The sequence below is a fragment of the Larus michahellis genome, chromosome 4, assembly GCF_964199755.1.
Source record: "Larus michahellis chromosome 4, bLarMic1.1, whole genome shotgun sequence".
NCBI classification, from domain to species: domain Eukaryota; kingdom Metazoa; phylum Chordata; class Aves; order Charadriiformes; family Laridae; genus Larus; species Larus michahellis.
In genome coordinates, this window is record NC_133899.1 from 14,061,090 (window position 1) to 14,076,504 (window position 15,415).

The 15,415-nt window shown below is 43.3% G+C and overlaps 1 protein-coding gene across 1 annotated transcript; it reads left to right on the forward strand.

Annotated features, from left to right (window-relative positions):
- Positions 1-5,721: 5,721 nt before the first annotated feature.
- On the forward strand, positions 5,722-9,051 carry UQCRFS1 (ubiquinol-cytochrome c reductase, Rieske iron-sulfur polypeptide 1). Its single transcript, XM_074583036.1, has 2 exons — positions 5,722-6,060; positions 8,257-9,051. The coding sequence occupies exons 1-2, from the start codon at positions 5,850-5,852 to the stop codon at positions 8,865-8,867; spliced, it is 822 nt and encodes a 273-aa protein (XP_074439137.1). The 5' UTR covers positions 5,722-5,849; the 3' UTR covers positions 8,868-9,051.
- The last annotated feature ends 6,364 nt before the right edge of the window (positions 9,052-15,415 follow it).

Genomic DNA, 15,415 nt, shown 5'->3' on the forward strand with positions numbered 1-15,415 from the left:
TCTCCTTGCTCAGTGCACTCCCAGCTCGCACGTCCATGCCCAGCAATGGCACCGTGCAGGCAGCAGAGCTGGGTGCTCCCATCAGCCCCACTCTACAGGTCAGGGCCACAATGTTTGGCCTGTATTTCACAAGAATGTCTAACCACTTTAAGCAAGCAGCTTTCCCTCGCTCGTTAGTAAACGTGCTAAAGTGAAAGTCTGAATGTCACAGAGTTACAGAGTCGAGGAGTCCCTTTGGTTGGAAGGGACCTTTTGAGATCATCCAGTCCAACCCCCCTGGCTCAAGCAGGGTCAGCAAGAGCAGCCTGTCCAGGATTGCATCCAGTTGGGTTTTGAGTATCTCCACAGATGGAGACTCCACAACCCGTCTGAACAACCTGCTCCTGCATAGCGCTGGGCTGTGTTACATTGTCTGCACTCTCCCTTCTTCTCAGACCTGAGATCACACAATGTGACTAGAGGCTGGGGAGGGAATCACCTGGGCCACACAGCACTTGTTCCAGTCATCTTCCACAGCACAGCGTGAAAAACCTCAAAAAACCTCACCTTCCAGCATGATGAAGCAGGGCATATCTGCTTTACTAGCAACGCTCCACAAGCGCGGTGTTTGTTTTTTTTTTTTCTTTCTGAATAATCTTATTCAGGGAAAAATGAAATAATCATCAATGCAAAACCAAAAAGCAAATGCAAACCCTAAAGTCTCAAGTTTAGTACCACTGACTTTTCAGAGCATAAAAATAATGCAAGAAGATGCAAAGAAAGGTAACCTTCAGTAAGATGAAATTGTCTGGGGTGACCAATGTTTCAGCAAAAAGCCAGCCAAGTTCTGCAGTTAATATCTGAAGGAAAGATAAACATAAGAATAAATATACTGTGGAAAGAAAGGCACTGAAGCACCAGTGCACGTGCCCAAAAGCATTATAACAATATGCTGCAACTATTTCATAATACTGCAGCCCTGACATCTTACAGCGTTTGTGTTAATGCAAATCAACTTTTAGCTTACTTTAAAATGACAGGAACATTAAGCAGCACAAATTTTCATGAGGCTAACACTCTCGTGAATGCACAAAAGCAATCACAGAAGTCCGTTTAGACGGTTTACACAATACCATATTGGCATTTAACTTTCAGATTTGGCTGCAAACACTTGCTCGGTATTGATGCTTGGGAACATAAGCCTAACAGCAGTTCTCAAAGAAACACCTACACACTGGAATATGCTTAGTCATTTAAAATTAAAATTATTCTTTTCTAGACTCTGATAACAGAACATAGTGCCTCTTTTGCTGAAATATTTTCATGTATCACATTGTAATTAGAAATCAGTCTTCTGTCTTTAAAAAATTTACAAGCAAGTTTAAAAAAAAAAAAAAAATCACAGCCATCTCATTTTGCCAAAAGTCTCTAGAAGCAGCAAGCTCACTTTGCCAAACCTCTCTTGGAACGGCACCCAGTCAGAAAAATATATCATCTGGGATGAGGCCACGTCTGGCCCGTCCCAAACAGCTGAGCAAATTCAAAACTTACATCACTGTCAAAATCCTTAAAAAAAACCCTAAAAACAACAACAACAAAAAAATCCCCCAAACCCGCAACTCATAACAAACCCTGCTACAAATACTTGCTCAGGTCCCCACTGAGTCACCAGTTTCACATGGTGAAACACTAAATATCTACAGCGTACTAATATCTGACAGGCCTTGCCCTGTCAGAACTTGCTTGGTTCCAATCAGATCTTTACCATTACCCTGACAGTTTTGTAATTTGTCAGAGAACAGAAAGTAAGACCATATTTCTGTAGCTCTTTTCCTCTTAAATGAAATAAAGTTCGTAAAACTTGTGCTGTTAAAATGGCAGCCGTACAGGTCTTCCTCGTTTTCTCTCCTCCTGCTTGAAAATTGTTTATTTTCACCCGTACATTGATTCACAGCCCCAGTAGTTTGTACAAATTGCCTTTCCTCTAGAATGTTATTATAGTGTCCTACAATTACTACATCACTACTAACTATAGTTAACAACAGTACTGAGTTCGGTAAATCATTACGTACCCAGGCTTGGATGTCACAAACTTGCTGGGAAAGAAATGAATTATAGATCAATACTACTGGAACTGGAATGACCCATCCCACTTAATTAGAACTACCATATTACAGTACATTTCAGGCAACAGTTAAAAAGATTGCGTCAATTAGTTATGTGAAAAAGTCAAACCCTTAAATAAATCTTAATAAGGCCAGTCTCTAAACTACCACTCCACAGAGACAGTTTTTTTAATGCACAATCATAAAATAATTTAGTAGCAGCATCATTAGCAACAGCTGGATTTCAAAACAATAGCTCCTTATACAACCAGTATGAAACACTAAAGCTTCACAGCCTTGCATGAACGGGCTGGGTTGACAAGCTGAGAAATTGTGGTTACGTTTCCAGAAGACGGTTTAGCTCAAATGCCTTCACAACATAGTTCTGTGTTAAGTTTATCCTGCATTTTGGGAAAATTTTAGAAGACTGAACTAGTTAAAAGGCTTGACTGAAGCAGGTATGAACCTACTAACATATCCACGTAGTATCGAACTAAATCTTACCATCAGAAGCTGTGACAGGTCAAGCATAGGACTGATGCTATAAAGTAAAATAAATTTGGGAAAGAATCCCAAACCACAGATACTTCTCTTTATTCGCCTGGGAGTTGTTAGTGGAAGAATGGATCTTTCCTTTAGTCCGGGACTCATCTACGTGATGTATCTATTGTCCTCTTACCCTTGCAATTAACCCAAACAGGTTTGGGGTGAGACTATCACCCCAAATTACGTGGTTACTACAGAGAACTGGAGCTTTGCCCAGAGGAAGAACTTTAATGTTAGAGAGCTGGGCTGGCATTCCAAGAGTCCAAGACGCACCTTCTGTTTCACAGCGCCGCACCCTGACCAGCAGCCTGTCCGTAGGCCAAGGCTGCAGCTCTGCGGAGGCAGCCAACACCTTCCCTGCTGCAAAGGGAGGAAAGACTACTACCGCATTCTGCCGCCTTGTCTCTGAAAAGTGCTGCCCTTCCTCCGCGTGAATGGCCTGCGTCTGCCAAGATTCTTTTTATGGACTGAACCACCACCTCCAGAATGGCCCTTGGGAGTGGATTTAGCTTTAATTTGCCTGCAGGATGTCATTTGCTGCTTATTGCATGGGGGAAGGAGCTGACAGCAGCGTTGCTTTGTTTCAGAATATTTTTCAGTGCAGTCAGAAGGGTGAAATCACACATATTATCTAATTAAAGAAACCAAACACACAAATGAATCACTACTTCTGTCTTGCATGCTGCTGGCCTATCACCTTAGAAAACATACTTCTAAAAACAAACAAAAATATTATTTCCCTTTGAGAAGCTCCACAGAGTAATACCATCAACCATTTTATGACTAACCTGGCAGGTCAAGCCACATCTATTGCCGTCTATCAGACCAGATGTAGAGTATTCTTAACAGAAAAAATATTTAAATCTACTGAAATATTTTCTTTATTATTAATTTAGTATTTTTAAATACTTTGATTTGCCTATGTCCACGAAGGGACAAGCAGTGTGTATGGTCAGAAAAAAAATAAAAATCATAGAAACAGAGCTTTTTACTTAACTTTTTGCTACTCAAAAATACAGGAGTTTTGGAAAATAATCCACTCTATCTTCAGGAAATCAGCTTTGTACATTATTCATAAGTAATCAAAAATTCAAATATACGCAAAGAGTACTGAAATTTCTTCCCTTAATGGAAAAATATTTGAAGTATGTGGGAGGGGAAAGGCCACTAACTGTGCGGATCTAAAGGTGCGACAGCACGCGGCTTCCCGTACCGTTCACTGCTGAATGAAGCTGAGCTGAGCGAAGATTAAAAATTGGACTCCAGTGTTTGCATCTCAGCCCGTGTTTATGATTGAAAATGGAAGAAATGTATTTTCGGCAATAATTACAGCTGCTGCGTTCTTCACCCTCCTTGTCACTGATGAGAAGAGTGAGTTTCTGGGGAACTATCTGACTTCCCCAGCAGTCTGAGCTCCACACCGAACAGGCTGATGAGCAATGGAAAGCACTGAAGCTGTGGTAGCTGGAGGCTGCCTGCAGAAATACAGCTATGAACATAACAAGTGTATTATAAAGCGTGCCTTGCGTTTTTTAAAGTTGATGTAAAAAACCTATCACTCACAAATTTTCTGTGACAAGCTGAAATAAATTACTTTTTTCCCCACTTTGCAATTAATCAGCAGGATTACGAAAAGCCACAAAATTAAAATAGATAAGAAAAAAGAAACAAGGAAACAAAACCAAGCAAAAAATCATACACTGCACAAGGAACAGGAGAAATAATGAAGGGCGCGTGTTATCCCAGACATGGCAGTTTTCTTTCAAGTCACGTTTCTGAATAGTGTTTACACACCTCCCAACCACATTGTAAGAGCAGCAAGGGAAGAGATCGTTAACCTCTCCAAGGTGTTCTGGGATCACGTTGCTCCATCTAAATGAATCCCTGTCTGTCCCTGCAGAAAAGGCACACGACCACTCAGGTGTCCCCACAGTGCTTTGAAACATTCGAAAGTTAATGACTTAAATTGCTCCCGAGTATCACCTGAGGTATTCTAGGATGGGACTTTATACACCTACTACCGTCCTTTCAAAATATTAAACAGAAATACCTTATCAAAATAAACAATTACAGCAAAAGAGAGGAAAAGTATGTTTTTAATAGTGCTTAACTTTGTTGTATGAACTAACACCAAGAGGAGGAAAATCACCAGCCAAAGCACTGTGTGTGAACAGACGTCCTCGGAGGCCCAACCCGGCACTGGCTCTGGTGTCAACGTCACTAATGAGATGGCTACAAACCTCGCCAGACAGACCCGGCAGGGGCCACGCGCAGACGGGACCAGTTCCATCGCCCCAACACTCTAATAGGACTGGGGGGAAAATGGGGATTTGGAGCCAGGAGGTCCTAGAGGGAGCATGAGACAAAGCTCGGACCTGGGACATTTTCAGACAGTTGCTTCTTCAAAGAAAGTAACTGTCGTGTAATCTCATGCAGAATTTGTTTCCTGGTAACGCCTAACACTCAGCAGAGTTTTCGTTCTTGACATTGTAGGCAGTTGCTGAAAGCATCCCTCATCCTCGAGGCTACAGCAGGTGAGGGGGGGCAGCTTCTGGAGGGAAAAAGGGTAGTACTTTGAGATTAGAAAAAAGCTTGGAAGAAGAAACGTTAAGATCAGAGCGAGGAACTATGACGAATTTTCACAGTTCCTGCAACAGACGCCACTAACTACCTCGGCCCGGGAGAGGCTGTGTGTGTCCCTGCCAGCCCCACCGCGTCAGCGCCACACGGGCCTTATTACTCATCACGCCCTGCGACGCCCGTGGCGACACCTACCCGCCGCATTCCCCCTTCCACAAAGTCCACCAGACCCAGCCTGACGTTATCCCCGCCATCCCACCGTGCCTCCCTGGACCGAGGCGTCCCCGACCGCTGCCCCCGAGCCCCCTCGCCGTCTGCACCCGGCTCCTCCGGCGAGCACAGCGCTTAATTAAGGCGGCTCCCCACTGGCAGCCCCGCGGCCCAAGGGCCGCTCCAGCTGGGGAGCGCCTCTGCCCCGCCGGCCCCCGCGCTCACACCCGCGACCGGCAACGGCCGCCCCGCTGCCGCCGCACCCCGGGGAACCTCGGGCATGAGCAACGCCACACCCCGCGCCGTGACGCGTGACGCCGCCAGCGCGCGACAGCGTGCCGGCATGACGCCGCCAGCGCGCGTGCGCATTCTCCCACCGCCGGGAAGGTCGCAGCGGTGACCGGCCCAGCCGCCGCCGCTGCTGCCGCCATGTTGTCCGTGGCCGCCCGCTCCGGGCCCTTCGCGCCCTACCTGTCGGCCGCGGCGCACGCCGTGCCCGGCCCGCTGAAGCCGCTGGCGCCGGCGGTGGCGCGTCGGGCCGAGAAGGTGCCGCTGGACCTGAAGCGGCCTCTGCTCTGCCGGGAGTCGATGAGCGGCCGGTCGGCCCGGGGGGGCCTCGTCGCCGGCGCCAGCCTCAACGGTGCGGGCCGGGGGTACGGGGCAGCCGCTTGGGGCGGGGACGGGCGGCGGCTGCGGCCCCTCGGCTCAGCGGGCGGGAGCCGGGCCCAGGGGCCGCTCGCCACCCCGGGCGGGCCTGGGGCGTCGGACGCAGGCGCCGGGGGCAGCGCAGGGCCGCGGGGGTGAGCCGAGAGTGCCGCTGCCTCTCTCATCGCCCCTCGCGGGGAGCGGGGAACGCGCCGGGCGGCTGGCGAGGTGTCCTCAGCGCCGGAGGTCCGGCCCGGCAGCTCGGGGGGAGCGGAGTCCTGAGTTAGAAAGGTTCTGGGGTGGCTGCTGCTTCTTTTTTTAAAAATATTTGATTAAAAGATGTCATTATTACGGTAAGATACACTTACGACTAGAGTTAAGAGCACTTAAAAGCCTGCTTGCTTTTGATAGCTTGGGTGGATTATTATTTTGCAGTTGGCAAGATTCAGGAAAACTCTGTGTAGTTCAAGCAGGTGTTTTTCCCGGAGGGGCATGAAAGCAGAGACGTGCAGGGAAAACACACGGTGTGCTTTGCTGTTGAAAAAACCCCAGCTTTAACAGTGAACTCTCCATGTCAGAACCCTGGCTGTTTCCTCTCTTGAAATTCCTGTATTTCCCCCAGTTCATGCAGTGTTCGGAAAAGCATAAGCCAGGTAAAGTTGGCCCCAAGGTTGTCCTTGCAGAACCTGACATCCAGCCAAAGGGCAGCAGTTCCCCTGAAACAGACGATTTGCGTTTCATGGAGAACCACTGCCCTTATCTGCTGATGCTGGGCACGGAGTCAGTTTGCTTCACACTGCTACATCGAATATTCATGTCAGTCTTGGAGATGGCAGCGCCTTGTGGAAGATGCTCTGTAGCGATTAGAAGTATGTATTTCACCTGACCCTCAATTGTAAAGGATATGTTCAGGTGAAAATTCCACAAGTCTCCAACTAATGTGGCTGACGTTTAGTCTTATTCTTAGTTTTAATTAACATCAACCACACTTTTCACCAAATAAAGGGTATTTTTAGAAGTTAATCGTATTGCTCTTTACAGTTTAAGTCTTGATTCTGAAATATGTTAATAAGGTCTACTCTCCTAGAATTTTGAATTTCAGTTGAAATTCTCTGCAATTAAAATCCCACAGCAAATACCTTCTCTGTGATGAGTTATTGTAAAATAAATGTAAATATTTTCCCCACTATGTTGCATATAAATCCCTGAAAGTTATTTCAAGTACTTTGACAGAATGGTTTTTATTAACCTCTGTTAACTTTGTACCAACTGTTGGGGGGGGAAAAAAAGACTAAATAGTTCTCTTCAAATAACTTTGGCACTTACTTATAGAGGTTGCACTTTGGCAAGCACTATGTGCAGTCTTTGCTGTATTCTTTTACTTGGCCTATAGATTTTCATTGAGGGAAGCAGCTTTCTTTTACTGGAGAAAGTAATGGAAGGCCTCCTAGTTGGATGTCACATCCTGTTAGCTTAGCACGCAGGTTGGACATGGGAATCCCCCTTGAAAAGCTTGGGAACTGGATAGTTTTTAGCTTTATCCCTAAATCCATCTATGAAGTGAACCTGGCAAACAGGGGACTGCAGGTTTAAAAATTATTTACTGGGGCAGTTAGCTTTGACAACAATTTAATATAAAAGGGGGTGCCTGATACTGCATTTTTAATCTTTAAAATTATTAGCCACACACTTATGACTAAAAGGCATAGAAGGTACTTAAATCAAAGGGAAGCACAAAATTGTTAAAACTACAGACGTGCCAACTTTACTAAATCAAATTTTTTCGTAGCAATTTTTTTCAGGGAAACATCTGAGTGGAAAACAGGTCTGCCTTTTATTAACTAGTTATGGTATCCTGCAGGAGTTTTTCCTTGAAATCTTCTGAAAAAACATTTCACTCTAAACCCAGAACTCATCACAGATTTTTCTGCACCCTTATCAGGCTTCGTGTAATTTTCAAATAATAGGTAAAACGCTTTCACAAATCACCTTTTTATCTACCGAAAATACCTTCTGGAAACCATTTTCCTACAACTTCAAATTGAAACGTATAATTAGCAGAATTCTTACCCAGACTTGGGAATTATTCTTGCCCATTATTCCAATAATGCAATTAAATAAGTATACCTTAAAATATGCCATATTATTTTTTACCTGAAAGTGTTGTCATTGCATATTCTTTTTCTTGCAGCACCTGCCAGCGTTCGTTGCGTCCATAATGATGTCGTGGTACCTGACTTCTCTGCCTATCGTCGTCAAGATGTGCTAGATGCCACCACATCTTCCCAAAGCAGCAGTGAAGCTAGAAAAGGGTTTTCCTACCTGGTGACTGCAACGACATGTGTAGCAGCCGCATATACTGCTAAGAATGTTGTCACCCAGTTTATTTCCAGCCTGAGTGCCTCTGCTGATGTGCTAGCCTTGTCAAAGATTGAGATCAAGTTATCTGACATTCCAGAAGGCAAGAACATGGCTTTCAAGTGGAGAGGGAAGCCCCTTTTTGTGCGTCACAGAACCCAGGCAGAGATTACTCAGGAAGCTGAAGTTGATTTATCTAAACTGAGGGATCCGCAGCATGACTTAGACAGAGTAAAGAAACCAGAATGGGTCATATTAGTAGGTGTCTGCACTCACCTTGGTTGTGTACCCATTGCCAACTCGGGAGATTTCGGTGGTTATTACTGCCCGTGCCATGGGTCCCATTACGACGCCTCTGGCAGAATCAGGAAAGGTCCTGCTCCCTATAATCTTGAGGTTCCGACTTACCAGTTTCTTGGTGATGATGTAGTGGTTGTTGGCTGAATACCGAGGTGCTTGCTCATTTTCATGTTCCTGTGAATGTACATTCAAAAGAGTTAACAGATTCTGGAATACTGTAAAACCATATGATCCTAAAAACATATTAGCTGTCTAGATTCTCAGCCAGAAGTATGTTTGAGTACTTCCCTGTGTTCAATTTTAATAAAAATTTGGAGTGAGCACTCGTTCCTGACTGACAATAACGTGTCTTTATTTGTGTACTGACTGGTAGTGCGTCTAGTCAAAGAGATACTCCAGCAGACCCAGGATGTGTTGATGGAGCCCTTGTGAAGGGCTGCTGATTCAAGATAAGACACTGAACTACAAAGCCATTGTTTACCTAATACCACATGTTTTTTAATTTTTTTTTTTTTTACTGTATTATGGGAAGAAGAAAAGACCTAAAAAGGATCTTGCTATAACTTCTAATAGTATTTGGACTAAGTTTCAATATAGAATCCTATAAGATGTAATCCTTTTCCTTCCAGTATGTTTTTTGTTTATTTTCAAAGAAAGTGAAGGAAAAAAGTAAATAAAAACCTACCTAGAAAGAAAACTCTTGCATTGGTCAGAGATAGCTTATACTTGTTTACGTAGAATGGTAGCAATGTAATTTTAAGATGATGTGGACAAAAATAAGCATGTCACATTAGAATTACGAAATGATATTTTTACTTGCAGATAAGGCTTGATCTCATGCGTATCTGAACATCAGATGAGGCGCTTAGGACATTGGAAGATTTCTGACACTTTTGGAAAAAAAACGTTGAGAAGGAAGTAAAAAGGGAAACGGAAGTTCTACAGAGGGAGAAAAATAAATCCTGAGAACCACTCAGTCTGGGCTAACCTCTAATGTCAGACATAGCAAAAGGTTGTGTTGCCATCAAAGATACTTTAAGACTCAGCAATGTGTCTGAAAATTATCATTTCACATTGCCCATAGGCTAAGCCCAATAAGGGCCAAAACTCTGAAACCTCTCTTACCTTGATGCTGACTCTGAGGGCAAGGAGAAACAAATGCAGCCTGAAATAGATTTTTAAACCAGCATTGGTCCTGGCAGTACAAAATAAAGGTAGCAATTAATGCCTGCAGTACATGAGGGGAAACAATGTTTGCTGTTTCCAGAACAACAAAAAAACCCCAATTGCCAAACTATCTTGTCATTCTTTCTTTACTGCTTCCCGTTCTTTACTGCTGTTCTGTGAACGCTTCTGTCTCGCCCTGCATTAATGTGCTCCTCTAGTTGCAACACAGAAAATACAATCCTCAGAATTCCCTGGGTCTGGAATATTTAGCCTCACATTTATCTCACGGAAAGCTGTGATGACAGCTGGGTTAAAGCTGAAGTTTTAAATGGGATTAATCAGAGCATTGATGCGTTGGGCTCACCTCTTCTCAGACAATTCAGTGAAAAAAAAAAAAAAAGACCATAGATGGCTACAGCAGAAGTTCTTAGGTATGCATTTTACACCATTTCATAAATTTGGGTTTTACACCTTATCACTATTGTCCACAAAAACATTCTCAAGAACTTTTTTGAGTATAACAAATCACGCTAAACCAGTACTGAAAGAGATGTTCCCAAACTTCTCTATGTATTGCCTTGTATTATAGGGTTAGTCTTTCTTCAAATTTTGTATTTCAAGAAACAAAGCTGAGTAACTCCTGAAGTGGCATCAGAGCATTGTTCATCTGCTCTCAAGTAGCTACTCTTACTCTTTTTTGCCCCCAGGTTACATTATTTAGTCCTAACCTTTGTTTACATAATCACTAAGTCACTGCGGTACCACTCAATTTGCGCCCTGTGCAGCAAGGGATGGCCAGGGCAGTTTCTGAGTTGACAAGTGAACACAGTGAAAGCTCCAGTAATTGCGCCACAGCTGAGCTTAAAGGGTCCCACATGAAATTACCTGCATGGAATAAGCTGTTAATTACATCAAACTGACTCTATCAAATCTTACCAATCTGCAACTAATAACAGCACCATGACATCTGAGCACATTTGAGAACAAACCAGCAGCTTTTACAGCAAACATGAGATGCCAGCAGTGCCTTTTTTCATCAGACTGATGACAACAGCTGAAGAAGCTGAAGAATCAATTCTTGGGCAATGCAGATGTGATAGTCTCCATCTTCTCTTCAGCTCAAGGCTTTATACTTTTAAAGTGACAAAAACATCACTCCTAATGGGCCAAGCATGCCCTAGAAAGAATCAGGATTTACTAGAATTTGAGAAATAAGGTAAAGAGTAAACAGCCTCAAATCTCCAAACCCACTCACAGTTCAGTACCACAAGTACAGATGCAAATTAAAAAAAAAAAAAATTGATCTGAACATTTTAAAACACTTTTTTTACTGTGAAGGTTGTCAAACCCTGGAATAAGTTGCCTGGAAAGGTTGTAGAGTATCCACAGAGATCCTCAAATCTAACCGGACTGAGTCCTGAGCAACCCTGCTTATGCAACAGGGTTGGATTAGACCATCTCCAGAGGGTCCTTCCAACCTCAGCAATGCTGTGATTTGCAAGGAATAATGTCCAATTATTGTCTTGTCTGGGACCAGAAACTCCAGGAGCTCCAAACTCCCTAAGGGGGACGCGTGACTCAAGGGTAGACCTCCACGCAGTGATGTGCTGGTTGCCAGTAATGAGCTCATAATTACCTTGGGGGCTAAGCTGTCCTTGGAAGGAGCCCTCAGTACTGCCACTAATTACAGACATTACCACCATACAAATGGGTAATGTTACCCCTTCTGTGGCTAGTGCACCCTGTGGGACTGGAAGTACAAGTGTTCAAGTACACAGAAAAATACTGCTACATTTTATTAAATTCTGAAGATTCACTGTATTCATTAGAAGCAATTGCTTGCTGGGCTTTACTACATCTATGTACTTCCATTTTGACTCCCTCCACTTCACTAATGGCCTTACCAGGGCTCTATTCCTAATGTCAGATCCTTTTCACTTAAACTGTTTGACAGTGAAAACAAAAAGAACAAACTCGGAGATTTCACGAAGCTGACAGGGCACCTTGCGCCTTCCAAAACTGTATGAAGCCCCACTTCTCTCTTCACAACTGGTCTTTCCTCATATTTAAGTAAGACAGCTCTATGCTCTATACAGTTTTCTTTTCAAGTGGCAGCACAAAGTCACACTTCTCCCTGTGCTTCTTGCTGTCAGCCACGGGATCGGTCTGCTTTACCCAGCTAGGCCAGCATCGCTCGCTGCTGCTGACTTGGCAGGGCGGCAGGAGCTAAAAGCAAAGGGGCTTTGATGCTGGTACAGGTTTGCCAGATTGATGGGTGTTGAGCCCTGACATTTTTCAGCAGCAAAGCTGTAAAGCACAAGCCTTACGCCAGGGAGAGGAGCTGCATTGCCAGCCCGCCTTTCATCTGCACGCCTCACATACGAAGCAGCAGCCACGGATCTGTTCCTTCTCAGCCAGCTGTTTTTTCTCCTTTAGAACAAACCAGTCTTTATGAAGTTGCTGAACAGAGTTCATGTTTATTTAATAAAAAAAGCTCTTCAAATACGGGGAATAAAGGTACTAAAGTCAAAACATAATTTTTAATATTTGACATTTCAAAAGCTTTACCTTTCCTTGTCTGCATCTTTAGAAGAGGGACAATATTTTTAATGGTTACTGCTGCCAAAGGAATAATTAGTGCAGAGACTCTAAATGAAAATTCAGAATATTAAGACATTTTCACGGCTAGTGAAGTGTTTTTTTAACCCTTCTGATTTGTCAGGTCTACTTACCAGAACTGAAGACAGTTTCCCGCACAGCCTCTGTACAGTCACTAACGTATGTTCTTGCAAACCAAGCGAGGCAGCGTTCTCACAGGTGCAGCAGCAGCAGCACAGTTATCAAGGACACTCTTGCCACTGATCACCAACAAAATCTACACGAAGAAGAAACTCTGTGAAGAGGGTTTCAAAGAAGTTCATGTGTATCTGTCAGTTCCCCAGTTAAAGCAGCGTTCAGCGTCAGAGCAAAACATTTCTCATCAGTAGAAGTGACAAGTGTCAGAACAATAATAACCCTTCTCCAAACTTGAAAAAAGTAAATAATTTATAGATGGAAGGAGGGAGTTTGAAACTACTGAAGGCTGGGTGTCCTCCATGGGTAAGATTTTCTCAGCTACCTACAGATGATGTTTATTTTACGTGTTAATTGCTTTTATCCTCCACAGAGCTGGTAGCATTGTTCATTATTCAAATGATTCCCATTCTAAGACAAATTTTGGTTATTTATAGTGTTGGGAAGCTCTGGCTGTGATCTGTATTAACTGTGCCAGATTTCCTGCTTTCAAGCAATTTCTTTTCCTCATGTTTCAGTAACAGTTTTGAAGAGATGGCTAAATGAAAAATACCTTTCATGTTAATAATGCAGGTGATCCTGTCTCTGAAGGACTTCAGCACTTCATTCCCATTACAGTCTTGCAGTTTTGCTGAGCGGTATACATTCTGCAATCACCATGAAAATCCAAATTTTCTCTCATCATAACCTTTTAAAAATATGCTGTTTCCAGAGGCTCAGATCTAATGTATCCATTAATCTGGGGGCCTGCTTTGATACACCTAGAATCTGGTAGTACTGGGTGGCTCCCCAGGCAATACCACCTAATATACTCGGAATAGAGTTCCCTCTGATTCAGCTACCATTAAAAGCACTTGACAGTCCTGCAAATCACAGTATTTAGTTAAAAATCTGGACGAGGAGAGAGAAATGTGATGACTGCCTGCAAACAGCTAGAGGAACTGCAATGTCACCCAGGAACCACAGCACAACCAGGGATACATCTCACGCCTCCGGAGTGTCATTCCACAGCATCCTCCATTTCTTTTCCTGCAAGCTGGGAATTCATCCCTATGCAGCTACAGCAGCAAATGAAAAGGGAACACCTTCCAAGAATTAAATTGGTCTAAAAGCCAACCAGCTAGTTGCAAATGTAATATGCCTTACTTGACAAATTATTTAGCGTAACTATGACATTTTAAAAACTACTGTAACAATATCAATGATAACAGCCTTTATTCTTGCAGAAAAATATTTAGATGGTAGTGTTTTTCTTAAAGGAAAAAGTAGAGGAAGAATACATCTGTGTAATTAGAAAGCTTTATCATAACATGGACACAAAATGATATCATGTAAAGCCTTCAAGGAAATATTGACCTCAACATTGCAAAACTTGTAGATCTCAGCTGTGATTTCAACTTTTCAAATGATACCTTTGCATTGCACTTCCAGAGAAAAACAAACAGAATATGTATATGTTCTGCTCGCAAAGTTGGTCTCTACTCCCAAGATAAAACGTGCCCTTTCTGCATTCCCATACTCCTCCTGGGAATCAAAGAGGCAAAACAAAACAACACAGAGCGCTCCAGTGGACAGTACTCTATGTGCTCCCTGAGCACAAACAGCTGGAGCCAGGCAGGCTCACCTTTACAGCCTGCCGGGTTTGTTTTACATTCCTGCCTGTAAGATGAGTCTGCCAGGATGCAGACAAGCAGAGCCACAGGGGCACTGGGCACATCCTGCATCTGGCATTTCTGAAATCTTTAAACTGCAGAATACCTTGTCATTCAGCTATCCTAATTCAAGCTGCCATCAAACCTCAAGATTGTCAGTGTTTAACTAAAGCCTACAAACCTTCTCAGCTTTGGGTCTTGTACTACAGAAAAGTCCAACAGAAAAAATTCAAGATGCGAGTAGTACAAGCTTAATCACTAACAAAACAGTAAAATAAAGAACTCTAACAGATTCCTAGAATTAAGCAATATTAACCAGGGACTACAATGTGGTCTGATGTAATGCTGATATCTGGATACGTTGAGCCAGAATTCTCTCTGACACCAACTTTACAATAGAAGCACCATTCATTTCAGGGATTCCATCTCAACTTATGCAAGAAGCAGTCAGTGAAAATTTAAAACCATTGTGCCCAGCCTATTTGGTGAACAACCCACATCCTACGTGTATGCAAATTTTATTAATTCTAAGGTATAATTTTCCTTTCTCCCTTTCCTTTTCAAATGGATTCAGACAACACAAAGTTCCTGGAGTTGAAACAAGTGGGCAAGTACAAAAAAATGGTGTGTTGCCCATATTATAACAGGCTCAGGATGTTGGAATGTGTATATGGTTCAGCTGAGGCACCTGATTCTGCCAGATAAAGGCCAACCCTACAGAAAGACACTGAGATTTTAAGTCTGACTTGATATCATAAAGCCCCCCAAGAGAAGTCTTTCATTGACTCCTGAGGAAGTCAGGTGGTTAGGGTGGACACTTGGAGCTGGTAGTGCAACCATTCCAGTAGCTTCATGCTTTTACTCTGACTGAGCATCCATCCCCAGCAGATGACCAGAGTCTGTGTGGTGGGTTCTAGGAGAGACCATGCTGCAAGAAGCAAGGGCAATAACTAAGAAATGTTGACCACCAGCTATGTTTAACATTACTTAGCATTAGATATTTGTGTTTAAAAGGGAGAATTTTTATTTTCCACGTATCTAGCAATTTATCAAAACAGTCAGCTCTAACTGAGAAGTCAG